At 43.5% G+C, this 26,688-nt stretch overlaps 1 protein-coding gene across 2 annotated transcripts in view; it reads right to left on the bottom strand.

Annotated features, from left to right (window-relative positions):
- The window catches only part of slit2 (slit homolog 2 (Drosophila)), a 118,160-nt gene that overhangs the window by 31,722 nt on the left and 59,750 nt on the right, over positions 1–26,688 (bottom strand). For both annotated transcript variants that reach the window (XM_085409922.1, XM_085409921.1), the window contains 16 exons: positions 19,727–19,798; positions 18,731–18,802; positions 17,558–17,629; positions 17,173–17,336; positions 16,639–16,777; positions 14,493–14,564; positions 14,238–14,309; positions 11,105–11,176; positions 10,731–10,874; positions 9,220–9,383; positions 6,148–6,298; positions 5,961–6,035; positions 5,605–5,748; positions 4,672–4,815; positions 4,391–4,557; positions 4,180–4,312 (listed from right to left, as the gene is read on the bottom strand). In XM_085409922.1, the coding sequence (XP_085266048.1) occupies positions 4,180–4,312; positions 4,391–4,557; positions 4,672–4,815; positions 5,605–5,748; positions 5,961–6,035; positions 6,148–6,298; positions 9,220–9,383; positions 10,731–10,874; positions 11,105–11,176; positions 14,238–14,309; positions 14,493–14,564; positions 16,639–16,777; positions 17,173–17,336; positions 17,558–17,629; positions 18,731–18,802; positions 19,727–19,798 (1,857 nt within the window). The remainder of the gene's footprint in view (positions 1–4,179; positions 4,313–4,390; positions 4,558–4,671; positions 4,816–5,604; positions 5,749–5,960; positions 6,036–6,147; positions 6,299–9,219; positions 9,384–10,730; positions 10,875–11,104; positions 11,177–14,237; positions 14,310–14,492; positions 14,565–16,638; positions 16,778–17,172; positions 17,337–17,557; positions 17,630–18,730; positions 18,803–19,726; positions 19,799–26,688) is intronic.

The following is a 26,688-nucleotide window of genomic DNA, read 5'->3' as shown; positions in this document are numbered from 1 at the left end:
AAACTGCCCCTTTAAGGGACCTGATCAAGAAAGTTGGTGTTCGAAATCTGAAGGCTGAATTGCCTTGGCCGCCGGACACAGAGACAGCGTTCATTTAGCTAAAACAGGATTTGTCAAGAGCCACAGATCTGGCCACACCTAACTATGATGAGGCATTTTATCTTGATGTTTCAGAAACAAAGGGAGTTGTGAATGGTGTGTTGTTTCAGAAAAAAGGGGGAGGTAGGGATGTACTTATGTATGTCAGCATAAGATTAAATTCAACAGAAGCAAGGCATCCTACATGCACACAACACGCAGCAGGAGTAGCAAAGATAATTCAGAAAACAGCACACATAGTGAGGGAACACCCACTGAAAGTGCTTACCACACACAGTGTAGTGGCCTATGTGAACTCACAGGTATTCACAATGACTCCACTGACGCAACAAAGGTTGAGCAAAATTTTAGAGGCGCCAAATTTGATATTCACACATGAAGGAATAAATATGGCAGACCTAATGGGGTCAGGAGAACCACATGACTGTATTAAGAAAGCCCAAGTTGAAGGAAAAATCAGGGAAGACCTGAAGGCAGAGCCCATATATGGAGCTGAGGATTGGTTCACAGATGGATGCTGCCACAGAGATGAAGAAGGATTAAAAGCCGGCTATGCAGTAGTCTGTAGAGTAGGAACTGAGTTTCAGGTGAAAGAAGCAGGAAAAATTGAGGGACAACAGTCAGCCCAGAGAGCTGAAGTGATAGCCCTAACTCGAGCCCTGAGGTTGGCTAAAAACATGAGAGTGAACATCTACACTGACTCAGCATATGCGTTTGGAGCAGCTCATGTGGAACTGGCTCAGTGGAAGAGAGCCGGGTTCAGAGCGGCCACTAATGCACCCATCTGTCACAAAAAGGCCCTGGAGGACCCAGACGAGGTAAGTATTATAAAATGCAAAGGCCACTCACAAGCAGACAGTATGGTGGCAAAGGGAAATCAGAAAGCTGATGAAGCCGCAAAGGAAGCAGCGGGCTACAAAGGACAGAGACAAATGGTGCAGGTAACCCCAGAAGAGGAGGTTAGCACTAACAGCATGGAAGAAGTTAGACAGGCTCAGGAGGAGACATCCCCAGAGGAAAAGGGGGTGTGGGAAAACAAAGGAGCCTGGCAAGATGGCGGTTTGTGGAGGGGGCCAGATGGGCGTCCCGCTTTAACGGCCAAAATGGCGGAACAGAAGGTGAATGAGGCTCATGGGCTTGGTCACGTGGGAGTGAAACAGATGGAGAGAAATTTGTGCCGATGGTGGCGTCCTGATTTGAGAAGGATGATACTGGAAAAGGCCAGAACGTGCCTAATTTGTGGGGCACACAACCCAAAGCCAGCAGTAAAACCTGAAGCTGGTAAGTTTCTCATGCCAGAAAGGCCAGGAGAAGAGGTCGTGATTGATTATACCGACATGGTTGATACAGGGCCAGGTGGGGTGAGGTATTTGTTGGTGTGTGTGGATGTTCTGACTGGATGGCCCGAAGCATGGGCGACCAAATGTGAAGACGCGAAAAGCGTGATTAAGTGCTTAATCAATCATTACATTCCAAGGCATGGGTTTCCCAAGAGAATTAGATCAGACAATGGTACTCACTTCAAGAACAAAGATTTGCAAGAGGTAGAGAGGATGAACCTAAATTTGAAAAACAAGTTGGCTAAAATCTGTGCCCAGACAGGGCTAAATTGGGTCGCAGCCCTGCCCATTGCTTTGATGACCATAAGATGTTCTGTTAACCAATCCACAGGTTTCACCCCTTATGAGCTGCTGACTGGGAGACAGTTTCCAGCACCCTGGACAGTGGTCCCGGTGGAGCAGCCCAGGACAAGCAACAGGTCTCATGCAGAATATTTTAATGAGTTGAAAGCTCTTGTGTCCAGCTTTACAAAACAGGTCACTTGTGAGAGACCCACGGGGAACGGAGAGGTACCGGACGCAAAGGCTGTATGGCTAAAGGTCATTAAGCGAAAGTGGAAGGAGCCCCGCTGGACTGGTCCGTATGAGGTGACCGCCCGGACGGCTACAGCAGTCCAGCTGAAAGGGAAAGGCGACACCTGGTACCACTGGTCGCAGTGTGCACCCGCACACGAGAGCTTGGTGGAGGAAAATTCGTCTTCAAAGAACGCAGGTGTCAAGGAACAGAGGCAGAATAAACCTCTTCACCTGTGCAACGGGCCGACCAGTAGTCCACCTGGAAGGCCGAAGAAAGAAGAGCAGCCTAGGAGGAGATCGCCGCGCCCACAGAAAGGAGTGGTAACAAATTGAGAGTTTGAAAAGGGGTGGTTTAAATAAAAAGAGTAAAAAAGGGAAAGTGGAAGGGGCTTGCTCTGTCAATTATGTTGTCTCTATCTGTATTGGTGGGTATTTTGGTGACCTGTGGTTGTTGTCTCATTCCTTGTGCCCGAAGGTTGGTAGAGAAAGTGATTGTAAAGGCACTGGACCCTGGGGCGGTGGCCCCTATGTCCATGATGCCGATGATGGATCTGGAGGTAGCCGAGTGGACTGAGGAGTGAACAACAACCTATGTATCGACCTCTGGTGTGCCAGAGGTCGAAAGGGGGATTGTGGGGATGAACAAAAAGTATTTGACCAGCATAATATAATCTGCAGTATGATCATTGCTTTAACCATGTAACAGATAGCTTTAAGATGGCCTTAAGATGTTATGCATACAGTTATTATGTTGACCTTGTATTCCAGGTGCAGTTATAACTATTTTATACATATTGCATATCTGTGCTTATTTGAGTTGATGTTCAGGTTCTTTAAAGGTCTTAAGCTTCACTGACGTGACTGTTCAGGTGATACATGCTGAGGGAAAACTAGAACATAGAAGGAATTGCAATACATGCTTACAAAACACTTATATCAGGTCATTTTATATTAAGGTTTTAGTAGAGGTTCTTGGTTAAAACATTTATTTAGTAGAAGACATACACATAGTCTCAGTGAGCTTCTGGTCTAGTGAAAGGTCAGAAGTGCAACAGGTGAATTGGGAAAGAGCATTTGAGGACGAGACACAGACAGTAGGAGGTGAAGAGGTGACACAAAGAGCATGTGAGGTCAACACATACACACATATTAGTTAGACTTATTTAGAGGAGAGATTAGTTATGTCTCGACAAGAAAGAGGAACAATTCACTTTGAGACAAGAACGGAAAGTACCAGCCATAAAAATAGAAGATGATTTTCTGGGTGAAAAGTCATGGTGATGTTGATCTGATCTATGTATAAAATGTATCGGTGACGCATGAAGGGGCGTCAGTAAACAAACCCTGATGCTATAAAATATCTGTTCATGCTTTGATTAAGTCGAGGACTACTGGCTGTCTGCGTACAGAGTGTCTTCCCACACGTGTGTTCATTAAAATCATTGTTGGACCAAGAGCTTCTGGACCAAGAGTGGTTTGTACTCTCCCTCCTCAATTGTGAACCTTAACAATCTGCACAGTCTCACTGCAGAGATAATTTATCAAGTGTCTCATGATATTGCATCAGACGACTGATGCAGACCTTGGACATACAGCCAAAGCTATAAAAAGCTATCTTTAGCCACAAGATGAACAATGAGTGCTGAAGCAGGTGGCGTGGCCCCAAGGAGCACTGACCTTAACTGATCTTAGCATCACAGATTCAGTCTGGGATTAGCTACAGTGCACCAGCGCAGGATTGCACGCTGGCACGAACCACTGTTTAGATCAGATCCACTAAACGTTCCTGACCCTGGTGGATTAACTGTCTGTGTGAATCTATTAAAAACGAAGCAAAGGATGCTTTGTTGGTTTGTGGACTCTTCAACTGCCAATCGTTGTTTAGTCTGTGGGTCACAGCTGGAGATTCAGCTCTAATTGTAATGAGCGTTGGGTCAGTTTGACTCAGAGTGGAATGTTTGTTCTCTGAACAAGATGTAGAAGTGCAAGCAGTCAACAACTGAAATCACTGATTGCTTTTGTCATTAGCAGGGAAAGTGTTAAGGGACCAAACTAAAAGTAACAATTATCTCAAAGCCCTGGAAGTGGTCTGGACCTGATCTTAAATAATTTATGTTTCTTTATGTTTTCAGGCACATTTAATAGGGAACTTTATGATTGCAGCTTGTAAAATGTGGAGTTTGGTTAAGCTTTATACTAAAGGGTGTGTTTGCTATAAACTCACAGTTCGGTGGTCTCTTTGGGGAGGCCTCTGGGCAGCGTGGTGAGTCCTTTGTTGCTGCAGCGGACCACGGTGTCCAGACAGGAACACTCAGCTGGACATCTCAGCACCGGAGAGCAGCTGTTCTCATCATTACCTGATGGTAAAAGTGATTAGGGATAAAAAAGCTGTTTTAGAGAGACGTGTAATATCATTATTATTTTCTCCATCTCACCATCTTCACAGGCAAAGTCCTGGACAGCTACATCCTGGATGGGGATCTCCTTCAGGAAGTAAGGACTCTGGCAGCGGGGGTTACCAGTGACGATGCGTTTCCTTCTCAACCAATCACCAAGCCAAGCCAGGTGACAGTTGCAGTTAAAAGGATTAGCCAGAAGGTTTCTGGAGAGTAGGAAAGTAAGGTGATGAGGGTGCTCAGCATTATTATTATTGTTATTATTGTTATTTTTTGCATTTATATTTGTCACATTTGTGGGTTGTGTTGTTTACACTCACAGTGTGGACAGGGAGTGCAGCGTGTCGAAGGCTCCGGGGTTCATGGAGGTAATCTGGTTGTCATAGAGTGACAGCAGACGCACCGAACTCAACCCCACGAAGCTGCTGTTGCTCACACAGCTGATGCGGTTGCTCCTCAGCATGCTACCCACACACAGGAAAAAAGTGAATGAATTAACCTGTGCTACAGTTAAGTATGTAGTATACATGTATATACAGTTAAGTATATACACTTATGTTTATACCCTAATGAGATAACACCTTATTTTCAGGTCTTTGCAGTAGTTAATAGCGATTAACTAATAGCTAATAACTAAAAAAAATCCCCACATAATTCCTTATAAATTATATGTACATAACACTACATACGTCTTAAAGATCATAAACAGTAACACTTATTAACACTTTATAACTGTGTAGGAATGTCACTAAAAGCCTTGACCTTCCTCTAATTGTTTATGAGACCAATGCAGTTGCACTTTTTGAGTTTAACCAGTGGCTCATATTAAATTGAATAAGCATTTAGTTTTGCTTTATTAAGACTGATACTATTGACTTTATAAAAAAAATCTAATCTGCATTGGTTTCCTCAGGATCTTAGGGTCTTAATTATTATATATTAATTAACAGTTAATGGTGGTTTATTCCCTGACCCCTGGAAAAAAATGGCATGGGCCCTTGATTGTTGTCAAGGTAGATAAAATGTAAAATTATATGCCTTAATAAACATCTTTACAGCCTCATGTGGATCGTATTACCTATTAACTGAAGCTCATTACATAAACCTAAATATGCAGTGTTACCTGGTGAATTATGCATGCTCATATTATTCTGTGTTTGACAGTGTCACAGTATGTGGGAACGTCTTTGGATATTGCTGGCATACTTAATACATATGCATATGTGTGAGTGTGTGGGTGTGTGTGTACCCACAGTGTGCGGAGGCCACTGAGTCCCTTCAGCATGCGGTGGTGTATGTTCTCCAGTCTGTTGGAGGTCAGAATCAGCTCATTGACCCCTGAAGCTCCTTCAAACGTTCCCTCCTCTATGTCAGTGATACGGTTATTACTCAGGTTACTACACAGAGCGGGAAGCAGGAGGAAGGAAAGTAAGAGAGCAGCAAGAAAAGAAAGATGTAAAGAGGGGGTGGGGGGTTACGTGTATAGAGAGAAACACACATAGTTCATTTTAATTTCTATATCCGCATCTGTCGCAGTTTTCCTCTGTGTGACCCGAGTGTGACTTCGTGACGTTACGTCCTTGTTACATTAAAGACATGTCTGACTCACATCTTCCTCAGCTGAGGCAGCTTTTTGAAGATCCCCGTCGCCTCGAGCACACTGAATTCATTGTTGTTCAGACGCCTGAGAACAGAGCAAAGTAGAGGTGGTTAGAAACAAAGAGAAAGAGGCTCTGAGGTTTCTTCTATCCCACACATAGATGCACTTTGTAGCAGACAAACACGGCGTGACTCACAGCTCGGTGGTGTATTGAGGAATGTGATCAGGTATTTTGGTGAGTTTCTGGTTGGAGCAGTCGACGGTGGTGCCCTCGCAGCGACACTTTTCAGGGCAGGCCAGGTCTGCAAAGCAGTCGCCTCCTAGCTTACTACGGTAATCCTCGTTACCTGGTCACAATCATAACCGCAGTGTCACTAAATGTGCAAGAGTCAAACCCCAGCATTTACTGGCACGGGTCCCGATAGAAACACCAGCACAATAGCAGAATTTAGAGACACTGCTCAAGGGCTGTGCTGCTTTTTTTTTTTGTTTTTTTGTTCGTCATAGGAAAAGAAAGCTGATTACAATCATTTGCAACAATCCCCATAAGCTTTGGTTCAAAATGCTGCATTGTGCTTCGCAGCCTTAAAGGAATCAAAATAACAGGAAGCTACACAGACTGTGAAGATCAAGACAGACACACACAGACGCACATGCACTCACACGAGAACAAAGATATTGGAGGTTTTCTGCCCTGTCAGACTACAAACAAGCTGAGATCTCACCAGAAAAATGCTCATGCACATACAGGTAGTCATCTATCATACTGTACAGACACTGAGGCTCTAAATCAAGCTCACACACATGCACACACACACACACTCTTGCAGGGAGTGACAGGAGTTTGCTGTCTCTTGCGCCATGCTGTAGGGTTTTGCAGGGCCGTTCCATGGTGCTTGAAAGAACCATGTTCCACGATAGGAACCTGGCAGCCACATGGTTAGATCAAGCACAAAGGAACAACCTGCTGACTGACTGCTCCTCCGCTGGAACACAGGGGTGGGAAGGACAGAGGAGACAGGAGGAGGAGGAAGAGGAGGAAGGGAGAAAAGGAGCTGAGGGGAGAATGAACGTGAAAAGAGGCATAGGAGAGGAAGTGGGAGGAGAAAGGAGGAGAGAAGAACGAAGAAGCCACCTGATACTGGAAATGTGTAATTTGCAGCGAATAGAGAGGACAGAGAGGAAAAATGATAAGAAGGAGGATATCAGACAAGGTGTTCAAAAAGTTGCAGGAATAGAGGGAAAGGCTCGAGGAACATCTACAGACATCTACATCACAGAAAGCAGAGCAGGAACAGGGCAGCTGTTACGGAGGAGTGGGAGGAGAGTTACAGCAGCACGGAATGCAAGAGAAGCCCTGACTTCTGGGTAATACACACACAGACACACACACACACACACACTCCAACACACCCCATAGGTATATAAACAAGATAAAAATACATGAACCATTGTGCGCTAAAGTGTAAATTGTAATTATTATTCTCGTCGCATCGTTGTTGATGGTGAACAACAAGACAAGAGGAGTCACAGAAGGGTCATTGCAGTTGAGGTCAAAGGTCAGATGCCGGTCAGGGACGAGAGGTGAGGGATTCAGAGCGGACGAAGAGCCTTGTGCGTTTGTGTGTGTGTGTGGGGTGTGTGTGTTACTTACAGCTGACATGGTGTACTCCTGAGTGTGTTAGAAAGGCAGTAGGAGAAAGAAGAAGGGATTTCACTCGTTTATTTGAACAGGAAGGGAAAAAGCTGATGAAAAACTGAGTGCAAATAAAAAAAGCTGCAATTTGTGCTGCAGTCCGTGTTCAGACCCCAGGCAGTGATTCATTTAAAGGACTAATGACTCGTGAATAGCGAGAATCGTGCTGGCGTGACGTGACACAGAACGGGTACATTTATCGACACACGTCCCGGCCTCTTCCAGTCGAGGCACGGCGCGATTTAAACCTATTCTGGGGAGACTGTGAGGCAAAAAGCATACATACACAGATAAAAGAGCCTCATTTGCAACAACAGAAAAATGAGGTAGGATCTGAAATAAGACAACAGTGTAAATGCAAACGAGAGGATTTTAGGTGAATTGATCTTAGCCGCAATATGAAGGTTGGACCGCAGAATAAAACATGTTTATTCAACTTTTCAACCGAAAATGTTCTTAAATTATTCAGCTTTGCCCCGTATGTGGTATCTGGGCTTTGAAACCTCTGTCCCCCCGGTGAGCTACAGAGTTAATGACTGCAGTGAGTGCGCGCATACACACACACGCTTGCGCGCACGCTCTCTCATGCAACACACTTCGTGGCCCCTCTGTGTGCTGCTGTGGTAATGACCGCCTTTAGCCCTGCTACTGATCTCATATGCATGTCTCATTTACATATTTCCCAGCACCCCTCTGAGCATGATGACTGTGTGACCTTTTGATGTTCTGCAGCGAAAAAAACAAACGCAGATGCTCACAGACACACGCTCATACATTAGCTGTCATTAGATTTGCTAAGAATCAAGAAGGACTGGCATTAAATATAGTCTCTGTGATCGCTGCACCAGGGTCCTTTCATTTAGCCAGACAGACAGAGCCCAGCTGACAGCGACCCAAGCTTGTTAATCCAACTGTTTTTCCTCCCTCGATCATCAAGGTTGCGTTAACCATCGAAAACCCAGTGCAAGGACAAGAGTGTGATTATCTGGTGTCTGGTTAGACGCGGTGCATCATAATGCATGACAGACCATTAGCAGAACATGTTTTGGCATTGAATAGGTGTCGGACAGGGCAAGTCACTCAAAGCGTCGAGGATGTGCGAGTGTGAAGCATCAGCTGTGAGTGAGCAAACAGTGGTTTATACACACACACACACACACACATACACACACTCATGCTCATTGTACAATACCTGGGATGAAATACTGTTCTCTAGCTAATAGAGAGACAGAGAGAGTCAAAGTGAAAAACAGAAGAAAAAAAGCTACACTAAAAGACAACCCACTCTGGCTGTGGTTTGGCATGAAACGTGTGGAAAATCCCAGAAAACGCTAAAAACAACAGGGAGATGAGGTTAGTAGAAAGAGGCTGAGGGAAAATCCCAGCAGGAAGACACAGAATGAAAAGAGAGGAGAGGTCAGCTTGTCTTGTGTGTGCATGTAGATCAGAAATGTAAAAAAAGAAGAAGAAAGAATTAGCCTCTACTATGTACCATATTTACACTAGCTATATTTGTGCAAGCTACTGTATGTGTGTAGATGCAGTGAAGTGCATGTGTGTGCGTGTCTGTACCTGAGCAGCGGAACTTCTTGCTCTTGATTTGCCCGATTCGTTTGTTGGCGAGCCGTCGAGGGCTGGTGCAGCGGGCGCCGCTCGTCTCGATGGGATTGTCCTGCAGGTAGTCTGCCAGCCACTTCAGATGGCAGTCACAGATAAAGGGGTTTTGCGCCAAGTGACTGCACAGAGACACACAGAACATACAAAACACATTCAGGTAAGCCTAATGGGAGCGTGTAATAGCACCACGTATGTGAACAGCAGCTCAAAGACTGATACTGGAACAGTGTTTACATCAAAAACCTTTATTTTATTCTTTAAATTAAAGGACCAGAACAAATACCTGGATTTATTTCTCTTAAAAATGATATGAGGTGTGTGACTGCAAGGAGTCTGTATATTTATCACTTTGTTATAACAATAATTATTCTTCTGTTATATTCTGTTATAATCACTAACCAGTGATGAGAAACAGAGCAATAAGTGTCTACACAGGAGACTATAGTTAGAGCCAAAAAGATGTTCCTCAGTTGAATGTCTATTGAGTCTCTTGAAAGAAATAAAACTGAGAGCATGTTGCCTCCCTCCCATTTTGAAGCATTCATGTTGACTGACGGATTTATAAGAGAGGTTAGTTAAATTCTTAACAGTGGCAAAGTGTTGTGATATTTTGATACCATGGTAGCATTTACAGGATATTGTTTTATTGTGATATTATACAGAAAAGAGTTACTCAATAAGGCCCATTTAATAGTTGTTTTTCTCTTTCTCTCTGACCCAAGAATTAATGTGTAAGACTCACAGGCTGGTACCCCAAGGTCGAAAATACCACAGAGACGAGACCACTTCCTTACTCCCATCCTCCCTTTTTCTTTATCTCTTAGAAAAAGGCTCGTTAAAGGCCAGGTGGTTTGTTTCAGAATTCACTAATGAAAGAACTCTGTATTCTATGTCTAGGAGTGTATTTTGCTGGGATGATCATAAATTGTAGCTGAACTGATAAACTACACACAGGATACTTCTTTGCTCACAAGGCAGGAAGACGTTTCCTTATTTGGTCTGTACTGGTTTGAACTGAGAACTTGCTGACACACGAACCTTTTTTCCCTCTATATAAGCTGTTATGTACTAAATAAACCTTTGAGTCGATTGGGAAGGCAACCTAAAGCAGTCTCTGTTTTCTTGTTCTCCCAAGCTGCTCCCGAGCTCGTACTAACACGCTGAATGGCATACCTGAGTGTTACTTTAAATAATTAAGAATCTTAGAAGGAAAGGACAGAACTCTGCTTATCGCTCGTGCCTTGGAGGGAAAACCGGGATGGACATTTTTTTCCTTCACAAAGAAACTGCTGTTGTACTGTACAGACAAAAATTGTATTTTTTAACAGTTGGTACGTTATTCCAAAAACGTAATTGATTTTTGTTTATGTCGGCGGTTGCTCATTTATAAAGCTTGCCGGTTACTGCATTTCCTTATTTATCTCTACAAGTCTGGTGTGTGTGTGTGTGAGTGTGTGCATACGTACAGTGTTTGTATGGCTCTTAGAGATGAGAAAGTCCCCTTGGCGATGGTCTGGAGCTTGTTGTCATACAGTGATAGCAGATTGAGGTTGTGAAGGTCCTGAAACGCGTCCACGCGCAGGCATGCTATCTTATTAGCATTCAGTAACCTGAAGTGACAGAACAAAGGAGAGAGAGAGAGAGTGGGAGAAATGGAAATGAAGGCTCACCCCGTTATCGTTCTCTGACGAGTGTTTCAAATGGTGCAAGTCAGTGAAGACGGCTTTCAGTCATGATGCCTCAACTCTGATGACAATGTTTGAGGTAAGCACTTTTCCGCTGAATATCGATGAGATGCAAATGCGACTGATTTTGTGCTCGTCTGTGTGTTTCTACTCACAGTAGCTGCAGAGAAAACAGCCCCTCAAAGAGTCCTTTGGAGATCTCTGTGATTTTGTTCCCATATAGTACCCTGCAGAAAACAAATGCAACATTAATAACAACAGTCAACCTAGATCGTACAGGGAGTCAGACCTCTCTTTTTGTCTTGTGTCTGTTTCCAGTTATTTGGTTCTTTACTCAACCAAAATTGCAAAATTAATATTTTCTAAAGCGGTAATGTGGGAAAATATGAGTGCATTTGGTGTAAACTCGTGTAAAAAAGGAATACAGCTCCCATGATTTTTTGTGTGCGTTGTGTTTTTATTGTAAATGCTGCCCAGTACCTTGGCTGTAATAGCTCAAGGTACTGGTAATGACTGACAACTACAAAATCACCTACTGAGCAATCTAAAGAAATCTTTGGTAAAACACAAAAAGTAGTTACATCTAAAAAAATGGAAGTAAAAGTAACTTTGATTGTTGCCATTATTTGCAGTATCCCACAGCACTACTTTCCATTTATCTGGGCTCTAGCATTCGAACTATGGACCATTTGTGTATGAGGTGATATGTTAACCTTTGCCCGACAGAGCTGCTGGATGAGCATTTGTTTAAAAGCATAAAGAAAACATGAACTGACAAAATACTTCTGAAGAAAGTGAAGAAAAGTTTCTGAAAACACTCGGCTGACAATGATCTTGAACAATATTTTGCACTTTTAATAATAATTAAACCCATTTTCTTTCCTCAACACAAACGTATAACCAGCAAAAAAAAGTTTAAAGTACTCAGCTGTTAAGAACCAAATACTAAAGAATTATGGTCATTAAAATGTCTTAGATTAAATCTGCACAAGTGACACAAACTAACTAGAATTCAGCAGAAATTACTAAGAGGGAAGGCATTTGGCTTTTTTACTCAAGAAAACACAGAAACACACAGGGGGGAAAAAAAGCTTCAATCACTTAATCTGACTTCGTACCTGGCTGTACATGATATATAACACATGACGATCACTTTTCATTTAAATATCATAAAAAATTAAGATAACGTCCATAAATCTGGCTGTGGTGTTATGTTAGGAATGCACACTGTTTTTTTATAAACACACCAAAAGTGCTACAGAAACAGGAGAAGGCTGAGACTGCCACAGCCTTGCCCCAACAAATACCTCAGATGCAATCACACACACACACACGCACGCACGCACGCACGCACCCGCGCGCACACACACACACACACACACGCACGCACGCACGCACGCACGCACACACACACACACACACACACACACACACACACAGGAGACATCTATGCCCTGTGAACAGATGAGTTGTGTATTCAGGCTGAAGACATGTGTTTTGGATCGGCTTTTATTTCGTTGTGCCGAGTGGCCATCCCTGAGAGAACACGCGGCGTTGGAAGCGGATGCTTCATTTATGTCTCACAGACGAGTCAGCACATACAGTTCTGCTTGTTCACACGCATACGCGTACGGACACATGCGCAGATGCCACCTATGGCTCATTTACACCCTCTCTAACCAAACACTGACGCACAATAAATACACAGTGTGGCTTAATGCGAAGGCCATGCTGCATGTGGTGTGTCAGCATGAATCGGTGTGTCCCATTCTTTCTGTGCCGAATGTGTAATGAGGTGGCAGAAGCCTCCATTCAGCAATTCAGCATTTATGAATTATTGACTTTGGAGAGACGAGACCTTAATGTAACTCCTTCATGAAATAACTCTCCATCCTTCGCTTCCTCCTCAGCTCCTCTCTCCACGGTCCGTCCCGCAGCTTCACACGCAAAGCAGATGGTCTGAGCTGAGTCAGAAAGCCAGCAGCACCGCTGCTTTTGCTAAACACGTATACGCTTTTGTTTTGTGCGTTATGTTTTGTATGTTTATTCCACAGATGTGGGTGTAGTTTCTATCCTTATAAACACAATGAGAAGGAAAGAACCACAAGCAATCAGATGATAAGTGTCACAAAATTATTATTCAAACTGGATTTTTTTTTTTTTTGCAAATTAAAAAATGATTTTTGGATGAAACCAAATCTTGGGGATAGCTTGGTTAGATGTTTTGGCTGCTCGCTGAAGGTAATTTGTTTTCCAGGCACTGTAATATTGTTTAATTTTTCCTTTACAGTCTTGGTTTTCTTGGCTGAAAAGGTGAAAATGTAAAGTACTGCAGTCGAATTAAAAAACAGATAAGAATCCAAACTTTGCTTCAGCACCACAGATACAGTGGTGAGAGAAATGATCTACTGACAATATTGAAAGAAAAATAAGAGTTTGTCAGGAAAATCTTCATCTTGTTGCTTCATTGGTGATCGTGGCTCAAGAGTTGGGAGTTCGTCTTGTAATCGGAAGGTTGCCGGTTCGAGCCCTGGCTCGGACAGTCTTGGTCGTTGTGTCCTTGGGCGAGACACTTCACCTACTGGTGTTGGCCAGAGGGGCCGATGGCGCGATATGGCAGCCTCGCTTCTGTCAGTCTACCCCCGGGCAGCTGTGGCTACAACTGTAGCTTGCCTCCACCAGTGGGTGGATGACTGGGTGTGTGAAGCACTTTGGGGTCCCTAGGCGGCACTAGTAAAAGCACTATACAAATACAGACCATTTACCATTCATTACTTTTGATGAAAGATCTGAAGTGCATTGCTATTTCTATTGTTTTTTCCCTGTCCATATTCGGTCCCACGCTCCCGTCAGTATCTGCAGTAATGGAACTTTAACATGGTTCCCAACCATCAAGGAAAAAGGAGCTCTCCTATACAAAGTTACTGGGAAATTAAAACGTTTGCGAGGTCCAAAGTTTGAGGATCATTTCAGGTGTGGCTTGCTTTGTGTTTTCACTCCTAATGAAGAGGTTGCTGTAATTTGGCTACACTGTTGTGGGAAAATCCAAGTGTTTGTGTTTGTGTTTCCTGTTTCTCTTTCTCAGTATGTTATGGCCATAACAGATCTCAGATATTAAACTCCTGAGCGCATTATTCACATAAAATATAAAAGCAGTAGCTAAAAGTGAAAAATAAACGGAAGTTATGGAGCATAAACAGATTTTAAACTTTTTTGCGCCCTCAAAGCGGTGCTTCAGAGTGTTTAAAAAAATACAACTTCAATATAAACACACCACACAATACTCACAGCGAGTTGAGAGAGCGCAGACCTTGGAAGGCATCCGAGGCCAGCTCTGATATCTGGTTGTTACTCAAGTCTCTGTGAAAAACAAAAGGAGAAGGGAACAAGAAGCAGAAGCATAAAACCAGAGAGTCAGTGAGGAAGAGAGAAACACAGAAAGCACAGCACGGAGGTCAACACAAACTGGAAAGTGGCCGGCAACAAAAGTTTTTGTGGATGGTTGACAGGGTGCAGAATACACGCATCTCCTCATCTACTCACATCCTGCGCAGCTTCTTATAAGGAGAAAAGGCCCCAGCTGGTATCACCTTGATGGCGTTCTGCTCCAGTCGTCTGGAACCAAACATACACACAGACCATTGAGAAGCGACATTAACATTCCCCTATCACAGAGCTATCTCTGCTCCATTGTTGGCTGCTGCTCTTTCCCCGGGGGCTATGGCTAAGGGGAAACTTTTCCAGATAAGTCCCTTTAATAGGCCCTGCCAAAGTCTGCCACATTTCTCTGATCTTTTGCCCTCTTTAACATCTGCACAGTCAGACGGACACACAAAAACACAGCTGTAACATCTGGGAGGTGTTCCATTAGGTCTGACTGTGCATCGATCTGACGATGCCATTAGAGTGAAAAGACGTGGAAAAAAAGAAAGAAGTGTTTATTCACTGTGACAGCAAATTAAACAAAAACAACAGCTTCATTGTGAAAAATTCTCTCGCTTTCTAAACTTTTCACTGCTGACATTTTTGACTGGTTGTGCATACGAACCATAATGTGCCTGTTCTATAGTGGTTTCAGCTGTTTTGAGTCTGAAGTGAAAAGAAACGAGTCCTTTTAAAGCCTAAAATCAATCAGGACAAGGCCAAGTCAAGTGTAAATTTAGACAAGTTGATGCTCCGCTATGTTAAGTCCAAATAAAATCTAAAATCGCTAAGGAAGTTAATGTCTGAAGTCTTGTAGGTCTTACATAAGGTTTCAAGCCATTTGAAAGAGTTCCAGGTCTTAACTAAGTAAAGAGAAGTCCAAATTATGCCCCAAATCTTCCTGTAGCATTTAAAAAGTCTTAAGTTAAAGGAGACAAATAGAACTTTTATCCAATTCAGTGAAGCTGGGTCAGGTCGCCATTCTGCTCTAGGGCGGCACAAATCCCAGAGATGTTAAAAACATAACGCTAAATTTGATCTTGAGTCTTGAAAAACACGTCTTTTAGCAGTTAAATTAAACGGGGGTCTTTGTTCTTATCAAAGCAAGTAATGGGTCTCAAAATCAGTGAAGTGACTTTGAGAGCGAGAAGTCCAAGTTAGGCTTCATGTCTTCATAGTCATGGTGACCAAAGCTTTACCTTCAAAATAATGCAGATATTGTTTTTAAAAATGAGAAATATAAAATTTTTTAATGGTTTTAATGGCAGAGCTGGAATGCCATCTGAGAACTCATGTCCCAGTCACAAATCTGTATTTAATATAGGGGGCGATCTGATGCAGTGACAGACGTGTAGAGACGTTATGGTCTGTTTGTACTTTTACAGCACTCAGCACTTTGTTCTCCACCTGCACCATGCATGTCGATCAGTGGTATACTTCACTGCTGTTCGCTGTCACATTAGTCGTTCACCTTGCAGTTCTTTTGTCTCTTGACACTGCAGTTTGCTACATTTTCACTGACATTCAGATCTCTGGTCACCACATCGCTGCCAGTGGCCGTGGTCTAAAGGGAGTCCTGTCCCTTTAGAGCCTCTGCAGTGCCCACAGATCTTATAACCAGTCTCAAGACTGTCAGCCCTTCAGCTTAGCCCAGCTGTTGGGAAGAGAGAAGTCTAATAGACAAAGACTGTCTTTATAATGAAGTGAAATCAATTGTTAAAAACTGTCGACTGCGATAAATTGTCTTCTCATGAGTGCTTTATCACATTTAAAGATTGTGTTGTGCTATTTCTCTTTGTTGGGAAACAAAGAGAAAGAGCAGCAGTGTGATGTCCATTTAAGTCTGACTCAAGAAGTCCAAATCTCAAATCTTAAATCAACGTCTTATTTTTTGGGACTTTGTTAAATCTGCTGGCTCTTCTCCTTCCACTTTGCTCCGATTCTCACTTACAGATAGCGATATGATCCACCTCGTCTCTCAGATTAATCTTTCAATTGTTCTTCTTTTGTCATTCCTTTATTATTTTCTTAAGCAGGAAGGAGCTGCATGACCAGGCTTTCTCATTTCACAGATGTGTGATTTTATTTCGCCACACAAAGAGAAGTAGTGAAACAGAAAGGTGGAAAGAGACAAAGAGGGAAAATGGAAAGACGCAGAGTGAAAGAGCAGGACAAATATCACTGCTCCGAGTGTGGATGTGGGAGTTATGTGTGTGTAAGAAAAGCGGCTGGAAGCAAACGTGTTTACTTGGATCACAGGTCTTACATCTCGGTGATGGTTTCGGGCAGGTTGGTGGGTATTTCTGTGAGACCCTTCCCTCTACAGTCCACAATGTTGTTACTGCAGGTGCACGACTCCGGACACTGTAACACACTGCAGGAGGAAGATGATGACGACTGGTGACCTACACAGAGACAGAGGGCCAATATTATCCACGGATAACAGATTATGCTTTGAGTAAATCCCAAAGGCAAAGAAAAAAAATCTGCAGCACGGCTAGAGCAACTGTGCAAGTGAGGGAAATATCCTGTCCTTAGATGTGACCTTGTCTATCTACAACTGTTTTCTATTCTCGTGTTGTACAGAAAATCAGATCGAGGATATATATTTTAGGAAATGCAGCACATAGAGTTAAAGACAAGCCACTTACCTTCATCCCAGTCTTTAAAAATCATGAGCAAAAAAGGTAATGAGAGAAAGCAGACGAGACAAAGCAAAAGATGGGTTTGCCACTGCGAAACAGCGAGCCGAGGGAAGTCACAAAACAGACAGCAAAGCAAACCGGTGAACCCGACCTACCTGTGCACACAAACTCCTTCTTCTGCACCTCGGCCACGTTGTGCCCCCTCAAGTGCGGAGGGGCCATGCATTGCGTGTAAAGACCCAGCCGGGGGCGCTGTCGCAGCCACTCTGACAGCCAGGCTACGTGGCAGTCACACTGCAGGTTGTTGGAGTGCAGGCGGCTGAGGGACAGAGGAGGAGATGGGACAGACAAGAACAGGTGGGGGGAAGGAGAGAAATAAGAAGTGTGATGACAGGGGAGGCAGGAGCAGGTTGGGTGGAGGGAAGAGAGAGAGAGTTGCAAGTACACATCAATCAATCTGTTACACAAATGGACACGGATGGGAAGAATCCTTCCCCTCAGGGCAGCGAGGTGTACCAAATACACAGAGATGCCACTTACAAGGTCCTGAGCTTTGGCATGTGGTTGAAACTGGCCACAGACAGTCGGCTGATGTTGTTATTGTTCAGGGTGCTAAAGAAGAAAGTGAACACACAGCATATTACAGATATGCAGAAAATCTGTCCCGCAGTATTTTACTGTTACCGTGAAAGAGGCTGCAGTGTCATACAGTGCATTTGTAATGTAACACAAAAACAATCAAAAAACAACTCTTTTATATTAATGTGTTCAAAGCACTACCTTGTTAGCTTCTAATTAGGTCTGTAATAAATCACATTTAATGGAAAGCTACTGAGCCTTTAATCTTGCTTTTTCTTTTTCTTTCTTTTTAGACATCGGCTTAACACATAATCCATTTATTCGCTCCCGGAATGCTCAGACTACAGAAAATCTTTTGAATCATTAGAAATCAGATACAAATAGATGGTAGAGTTTATTTGCCTGATCGAACGATCATACCTTTGCACGTTTGCTTACAGCTCTGATTTTGGCCGGGCTATAAAGTGCCCACTTAAGGTACTGACTGACTTTGAAATCAAAGCAAAATGAATATTACAGGCATTCAGGACAACAAAAGTGTCCATTCTGTGTGCCTAATGGCCCCATTAACAAATTATGTGAAGAGTAGGGGCACTTTTATTTCAAGACACGTCAGGACTGCATGTCATCTTACAAATGAAAAAATCCTGGATGCCCTGCACGTGAAAGAACATACTATTCTTAGAAAGATCCTTAATGTGACACAGAAAATACTGTTAAAGATGTTTTGGTTAATGATAGAGAAGCACAATCGCTAGCCAATACAGCAAAAATCTTAAACCCCAGCGACGCCTCAGCTGCTCTCTCTCTCTCCTCAAGATGTTGGTGAACAAAGAAAACTGTCGTGCTTTAACTTTATTTCAGAAACAATCCCCAACAACAATTGCATATTCTCTGCTTTTTATATTTGCCTTTCCTATTTCGTTTCCTGAACCCCTGCTTCAAGCACCCTCTACAATGACAGCATTACCACAGAACCAGGCGTTAGTGCCACTGCTCAAAATATACCAATTCATTCCTTTTGGGGAGCTGCATAGGCAATGCAGTCTTTGAAAGGTCAACAAGGAAATTAGCTGTTCTATACTGTACTGCTGTTAGTGCTCACCAAACCCTCTGCTTTTTGCAGGTACTCACAGTACTTCCAGGTCACGTAGCGCTCTGAAAGCTCCATCTTCAATACAGCTGATGTGGTTGTAGTCCAACTGGCTGCACACACACATGTACACACACGGAATTAAAAGAAAGGGGAAACTGAAGACATCAAGGTGTTTAAAAGGTATATCTTAAGGCTTCGGCTGGCTCCAGGTGAAAACACCTCAACTCCTTAGTAACCTCTCTCTGTCTCACCCTCACCTTCTCTCTGTTTTAAAAAAAGTTTGGTCTCCTGGTAGCTTTGTTCTTCGTAGCTGCATTTCTGAATGCATTTATCTGTGTGTTCATTCCTGTTTCCTGCTCTCTTCTGACATCTAGTTTGTATGCGCTGCTCTATACCTCGTCCCTCTTCCTCTCTCTCCCCCGACTCTTTCTCAAAGTCGGTTTGCTGAAACAATTTAATTAAGACATAAGGACAGTAAATCATGCTGTCATCCGCACTCTAATGGATGCCCACACACACACACACACACACACACACACACACACACACACACACACACACACACACACACACACGATGCCCTGTCCTTTTAGAATAATTGCAAGACATTTAAAAAACCACAGGAAGCCCTAAAAGTTGAGAAATCGATATTTATAGAATTAAAGATGGGCAATTACTTTTACCTGTGAAATGACCAACAATTATCATAACTCGGAGTGAGGCAAAACAAAGGGAGGAAACGGCAAAATGCCAGTGATGTGACACACGCAGTGTAATCCGCGCTCTAATGCATGAACACAGACACGCACACAGCTGCTAACGAGCAGCGGTGCCAGTCAATACAGCAGGCAGGAGGCACATGACATTTACCACAATTAAATATTGATGCACAGGCAAATGGGTGCTGTGCACATTCTCAAACATGTCGGAAAGGAGGTGCCACATACGTGTGAACGCCTATAGAACCGCATGCACACCACACTACACCACATCGCACATATAAGCAGAGAGAGTGTTGCCAAAGTGCTACTTACAGATTCTTGATTTCCACAGCTCCCCTGAAGCCTTTCCTTGGAATTCCCTGAATCTGGTTTTCGCTGAGATCACTGTACAGAGAAGGAGACAGAAAAAATAAAGGCAGCACAGAGTTAAGCCAAGATATCACAGGGCCACTTGCTTTGCAGACTAAGTACTTGATATAATCATCAAAATGCAGAAGTTGTGGGTGGAGGGCTTCAGAGCCAGATTGATCATCTGCAAAATTGAGTTCCATCAACACAGAGTACTTCTTCCTCAAATATAATCAGCCGTCTTGGTTCATCTCTCAGGGATACATAAAACACTTCCTTTGTGAAGTGTCCACACATTTAGAGCCAGATGCAATTCAACTGTCTGCTTTGAACATCCACACGAGTCAGGTGGAAGAGGCTCTGAGCCCTCCGGCAGCCTGTAGGGGGCACTAGTGACCTCCACTTACCTCAGATTTCTGTTCCTTCTTTCATCACTCCCACTCATCTCTACCTCACTCCAACCACCCTCTCCTCCCCTGCTTTTAAGGAGTGAGTGATGGATATGTGTGTGTGTGTGTGTGTGTGTGTGTGTGTGTGTGTGTGTGTGTGTGTGTGTGTGTGTGTGTGTGTGTGTGTGTGTGTGTGTTTTGGAGTTTACATACACTTTAATTTTTAGCTACTTCAAAAAAGCGACAGGTTGGCATTAAAAAAGGAAACACTTACTGCAGTCAGTGATATACATGCAGAACGTGCTAACATGCATGCACCCATAGAAGTATAAATACCCTCAAACATACAAACAGGTGCTTCACTGACTAAATGTTATTATAGTGCTTGCCATCATGTGACATACATCCTAACACTCATTGGTGCTGCAGCTTGGTTTATAAAGGACACACACACATGCCCTTAAAGGTGCCGAAGGATGTACTCACAAATAGTTACACGAACAGAGGTGTTAATCACATACGCACATGTGCAAATATAAATAAATTACATAAAGCACAGGCACAAGAATGAATTCAGCTGTCGGGTCAAAATGTGTTACAGCATGTAAAATCAAAGCACTCAAGCAGCTCTGGAAAGATGACACTCAGGCATCCTAAAAGCACCACAGGCTGCCCGGTAGCGAGTGTTTCTGCATGTGTCCTCTGCTTCCAATACAAACCCAAGTTCCAGACAGACCACCTGACCTTTCACCTTTGACCTTCCAGCTCTCGACCCCAACTGTGTCCTCTGCCACACTAATCGGCTAACAGCTAATGCCCATCCACATTCCTCGCATTCCTGCAGTTGTGATCGTTTAATCAGCGCTACAGGTATCTCTCCACCTGCTGCTTCCAGCCCTTCATCTGAAGTGGTAATTTGTTGCCAGTAATAGAGAAAAATTACAAAGCGGGGCGTTTTGAAGACTAAAAACAACAAAGTGGCTTGTTCATTTGGAGCCTTAATATCCAACTGAAAAGACAATGAAAATGCTTCTTTTAGCTTACGAGCCTGTGGGAGGGCTGGCTAGCTGCTGTGAGCTTTGGATTGACAGCTGAGACAGACAGCAGGGGCACAAAGACATAATGTAAACAAGAGTCCTCTGGTAACTGTAGCTTTTTAAGAGGCGTGTGTTAGGAGTGATACTGAAGAAAAGTAATCCATCATTCTGCAACCACGGCAACAGATTGTGGCGTTGGCAGGTAAATGTTTTGAAGATGTTCAAAGTGTCAGAGCTGAGGCACAAGTTCACTCTCAAGTGTCAAAATGACACAAGTGAGTGCACTTTAAGTCAGCGAAAGTGTGCTGAACGTTGCATTCGAGATGGATCTATTCCTGCATATAGAAGTTCAATTTTACATCGCTGCAGTTCAGAGTCTCTGGGCTTTTATTTCTTCCGCACATAATTGCCAAATGTAAGCTGGCGATTTGTGCGAACACAAGAGAATTAAATGTAAGATGATCAATAGAAGACGTAGATCATTTTTTACAACTGCCTAATCTTTCAAGTGGTTATGATGCTGCTTTCTCTGCCCTGTGAATCATTGTATGCTGAGAATCTTTGGATGTTGGATTACCGGTCAGACAAAACAAGGATCTGAGAACGACACGCTGAGCTCCGGAAAATTGTGACGGGAAAAAGCAATAATTAGTTGCAGCCCCCCCCAGTAAAATGTGTTCACCTTTGCTGTTTTGCACACGCAAAGCGAACACACGTGTGCTTCTTCTCTTTTATGCAGATACGTACACACACACACACACACACAAAGTGGCTGGTCTGAATCAAATAGAGTGTATCCTGATACTGTTTTTACAGGACCAAGGGGGTTTGGAAAACAGCCGTGCTCCGTTAACCGCTGGAGCTCGAAATCCAAATAAATGTTCTTTAACTTAACCCAACACACACACACACACACACACACACACACACACACACACACACACACACACACACACACACACACACACACACACACACACACAGCAGTGCATATAGCACCCAGTGTGTGCATCCACTACATCTTTGTATCAGATGTAACAATCAGTAAAAAGTTGTTAACGTCGAAAATGTGAAGCTCTGACAGCTCGACAGTTTGTGCTTTAGGTTGCACACAACCTTCACTGTTTACACACACAGACACTTCACTTGGGAACACACAACTTGTTGCTGTGGCAATTACAGTAATGTAGCTTGGTAAACATCAGAGGACAGGAAAGAAGTGCTGTGTGTGTGTGAGAGAGCGAGAGACACACACACACACACACACCGTCATCCTCGAAAGCGCTGAGATGATTGAAAATTGATTCTGAGCAATTTTTCTGCCCTTGTGATGCACAACAACAGACAGACTGCACACACACAAACACTTACATATCGTACACACATATCACAACACACTCATGTACACTTAGTACATGCATACACATGTGAGTGGCAATCTGGGTTAATGTGGGGGCTCTTAAGGAAGTGCAGAAGGCCACACTAAACCCTATTCATCACTCAGACCACCAAAGAAAGAGAGAGTGAATATCCCGCCTAGTAAATTGACTTCTTAGCGACTTTGGAGTGGATTTTCTTCCTCCGTTTGGCGCCAATGCACCTGATTCAGTTTCATCTCCACTTAAATGATTTTTTAGTGAATGTTCAACCCACCACGTTATCTTTTCTTCTCAAACTTCCTCTTCCTTTTCATCCTTCTCTCTTTCTCTCTCTGTCTTTTCCTCTTCTCCTAAATTGGTCTTGTTTTTGGACTTCCCCAAGGTTTAACCCCTCACCTCTGCCCCTTAAGCCTGAACTGGGAGGCTGGCTTCATTAAAAGAGGCTCCCGCTGAGCCCAGCGTGTGCATGTCCGTGCGTGTGTGTTTTTGTTTGAAGGGGCTGGGGGTATTAGACCCACACAGGAACTATATCATGCTGCTAAGTTAGGAACCTTCTGAAAGAGAAGACACACACACGTCCACCCACAGACGCATGCACATGCACATGCACGCACCAATCCTAGGCACAGTCGCTGCTGAAACAAACAGCTGACAGCCTCTATCCATGATGTGTAGAAAAAGAGATTTAACCGCACACACACACAGACGCGGTGCCACACGATGCTGATACTGTACATGCATCAAATTCACAGCAGCAAGGACCGAAAATGTTCTGTCCCATTTCGCTCTCTTCCTTGTGTTGCACTTTTTCTTTGACATCCACCCTAAGAAAGATAAATCTAAAAAAACTTGGTGTCCCTGTTTTCTCCCTCCGTCCACACCAAGCTGTTATTTTTCACACTCAGTAACTGAGCTGTTTGAGAGCGCAGATAAATCTTAAAATGCTGGCCTCAGGTTTTGGAGTGCACCAGAAAACTTGAGCTTTTTGAAAACAATGAAAAAGTCTTTGGTCAGGAATGTTACCAAAAAGCAGTTAAAATGCCGGCTTCCTGTAACCTCTAATCCTCGCTGTGGTCACACATTTTAAATGTCAGCATAGATGCTCAGACCACTCTTCGTCCTTTATAACGATTTGGCCGACGCCTCGGTGTGCCAAAGCTGGGCAGCGTTTGCTTTTCGGTCTCATCACAGAAAAATGTGTAAATGACAATACTAAATTGTGAGTTTGGCTACAATGAAACCAAGCATCAAGCTCCGGGGCAGAAAAGTAAAACCAACAGTAAAGTGTCGAAAACTCAAACTCCTCAAATGGCCACTTGAGGCTGTCTCCAAAAGCAAGGAAAGCCCCAAAGAAGCCTGTGTTAAAACACACAACTTTACAACTTTACAACAGAAATAATGACATTTACAGTCCTTCCAAATGTAGGGAGGGTTACAATTGTTACAGTTGTGCATTGCTTGGGGTATGGATTTCCTTGCATGAGCAGTGGTTGTCTGGGTTAACTTCAGCTAATTCGAGCTGCTCAATTCTACTTCTTAATCAAGTTTGTAGGTCCTTCTGGAGCATTTTCATGCTATTATCTTACAAATGACATAACTTGGTGTTTGGGTAAAAACACAACATCCAAGAATGCTGCACTCCATTTTCTATGAGTGAAATTCTAGTGTTTTATTAGTCTGTTACTTAGCTCTAATTAACACCTAATTTCCAGTATAGTCCCTAAATGAACCTTAAGTGACAGTGGTTAGTGGCTATGATTTGTATACAGACTCAATTTAAAACAGGTGAACAGGAGGGCAAAGTGGACCAGTCTGACTATGTGAGACATCTGTCCAGATGCTGGCTGTATGTGTCTGTTTTCACACTGTTGAAATCCATTTTGGTGCGAATGGATCTTCTACGGATCTTCCTGTTTTTCTCACCTCTGGTGGTCCAGGATGTGTGTGTGCGCGCGTGTGCGCAGGAGTGTATGCGCGACAGAGTCAGGTCTTCAGTGTTGAGAGCTTAGAGCTGCTTTTCTAAAGGACCTTTTCAATGTGAGGGGGGCTTTTGACACCCTCCGTGTCTAAGAAGACCTAAGCATGAAAGAGCACTACTCAATTCTCACACATGCACCCCTCATCCTTTCCCCTCCTCCCTGTTTTTTGTGTCTCACGCCGGACACACATACACAAACTCTTACCTACTGTTATACAGTTTCTGAATCTCTTTTGTACGAAGCCTACCGCCACAAGATTCTTCCCAGGTCCAGCAGACTGGGGGTTCCTGTGGCAGAGCGTGTGTGTGTGTGTGGGTGTGTGTGTGGTAGGGTATGAGTCGGAGTTGGCAGTGCAGTAAACTAATCATCTTGTTCAAATCCCTTTCGGAGACCTTAATCCTATTAAGTTTTAGAATGTGTGAATGGGCAAAGACGAAGCTGGAAAGAGTCAAAAAGGAAAAAGAAAAAAGGAGGAGAAGGTGAAGAAGAGGAGGAGAAGGAGTGAGTTTCAGTTTTTGCTGGAGGGGCTTTATGAAGAGATGGTCAGGGAGGCTAAAAATGATGCTGGGACATTCAGTATGCGCTAGTGTGTCTGCAGTCAGATCCTCCAGCTAATTCGGGCAGCGGTGCCATTAGTGGACCCCCAAAGATCACACTTCTGTGAGCAATTAGGAGGAGAAAGACTCACAAAGAAAAGAGAGGAGATGAGAGGAGAAAGGAGAAGGAGGAGAGTAGACCTTTTGAAGACAATGGCATGGATTATTGAGCGCACTGGGCCAGGACTGGCACCTGGCAGTGTGGACGAATGCATGCGCCTGGTGTGCGCGTCATGATCTCTCTGGTTTAAATTTAAGCACATCTTGTAAATCTTGGGCAGCAGAATTTCAGAACTAATAAACGAACAAAAAAAAGGATTCTTACTATTCCCTCCTTAAAGAGATAGTTATTATGCAGAATCACACACACCCTCCCACACACAGATCGCCTCCTCTTTCAGCCTTCTCCTTCAGTCCCCCTCTCCTAAACTAATATTGACTTTGCTCATGAATGACAGATCTGCAGTCCTCCTCACTCTCTCCCTCTCTTCCCATCTCATTGTCTATTTCCCTTATTCACTGTCACACCTCACGCACATACTTTGAATACCAGGTGAGAGGGTTGCTACGGTTACGGGGTAAGGGTGGACACCTATGGGACATTTTCACTTGACAGAGATGTCCCCTGTGTGTACGTGGGTGCGCCTGTCCTGCAGAGGTGGCAATTTGCCCAAAAGAAGGTGCGCACGCATGTGTGTGTGTGTATGTGCGTGTATGTGCGCACATGTGTGTGTGTGTTGCCTCCGTGAGTTACAAAATGCCCAGCTTAGAGAAGCTCATGTGGTAAGAGCTGTGTTACTTTTCCAGCTGATTTTGAGGTTTTATTTTGCAATGTTTCCTCGATTATAGTTTGAATGCAGAGAGAGCAAAGCCAAGATTTCTCAGCAGAAAAGCGACATTCTGCCTACTGATCTCCTACATAAATAGCTCACGCATTTTTCATTCAATTGTTCACCAATCTTTTATTTAGTTAGTTATTTCTTTAACAAAGCCAGCTGCAAGCCACGTGCCACACTTGTTGCTGAGGAAACTAAAAACTAAATATACATTGCCCTCTTTTCTTTAGCTGGTAAAACAACAAAGCTGAAAAAAATCTTACATTTGTGTGTGTGTTTGGATGTGTGCGTGTGTGTGTAAAAGCAGACTGACTACGTTGCTTTCCAGCCCAGGAACGGATTAGTCAGCGTTCTGAGACCATGACATCATCTGAAATGTTTACACGTGTAATTATAGACAAGTGAGAAATACATCTGTTGCACTAACGCACACACTCACAGCGGAGAGATAGACATGGCTCGCAGTAATGCAGTAATTACATATGAGGAGAAGCACTTAATAATGGGGACCATCTGATGATGATATTTAGATTTGCAGCTGGCTCAACAGAGCAGGCCATCCCACTGTGGCCTGCACCTGTGCTCCTCCAACACGCGTGTTAGAAGCAATTCTTCTTCCCGTCATTCTGCAAGCATTTTAAGACATGTTTTGGCAAATGGAAGAGGAGAAACATCAAATGCCGGAGATGCTGAGAACATTTTAATCCCCA

This window comes from Rhamphochromis longiceps, linkage group LG6, assembly GCF_057381845.1.
Source record: "Rhamphochromis longiceps isolate RC_006_pf linkage group LG6, R_longiceps_female_GT1.1, whole genome shotgun sequence".
Classification (NCBI taxonomy): domain Eukaryota; kingdom Metazoa; phylum Chordata; class Actinopteri; order Cichliformes; family Cichlidae; genus Rhamphochromis; species Rhamphochromis longiceps.
Note: the sequence above shows the minus strand (reverse complement) of the source record. Positions and strands in the feature narration are given on the sequence as shown.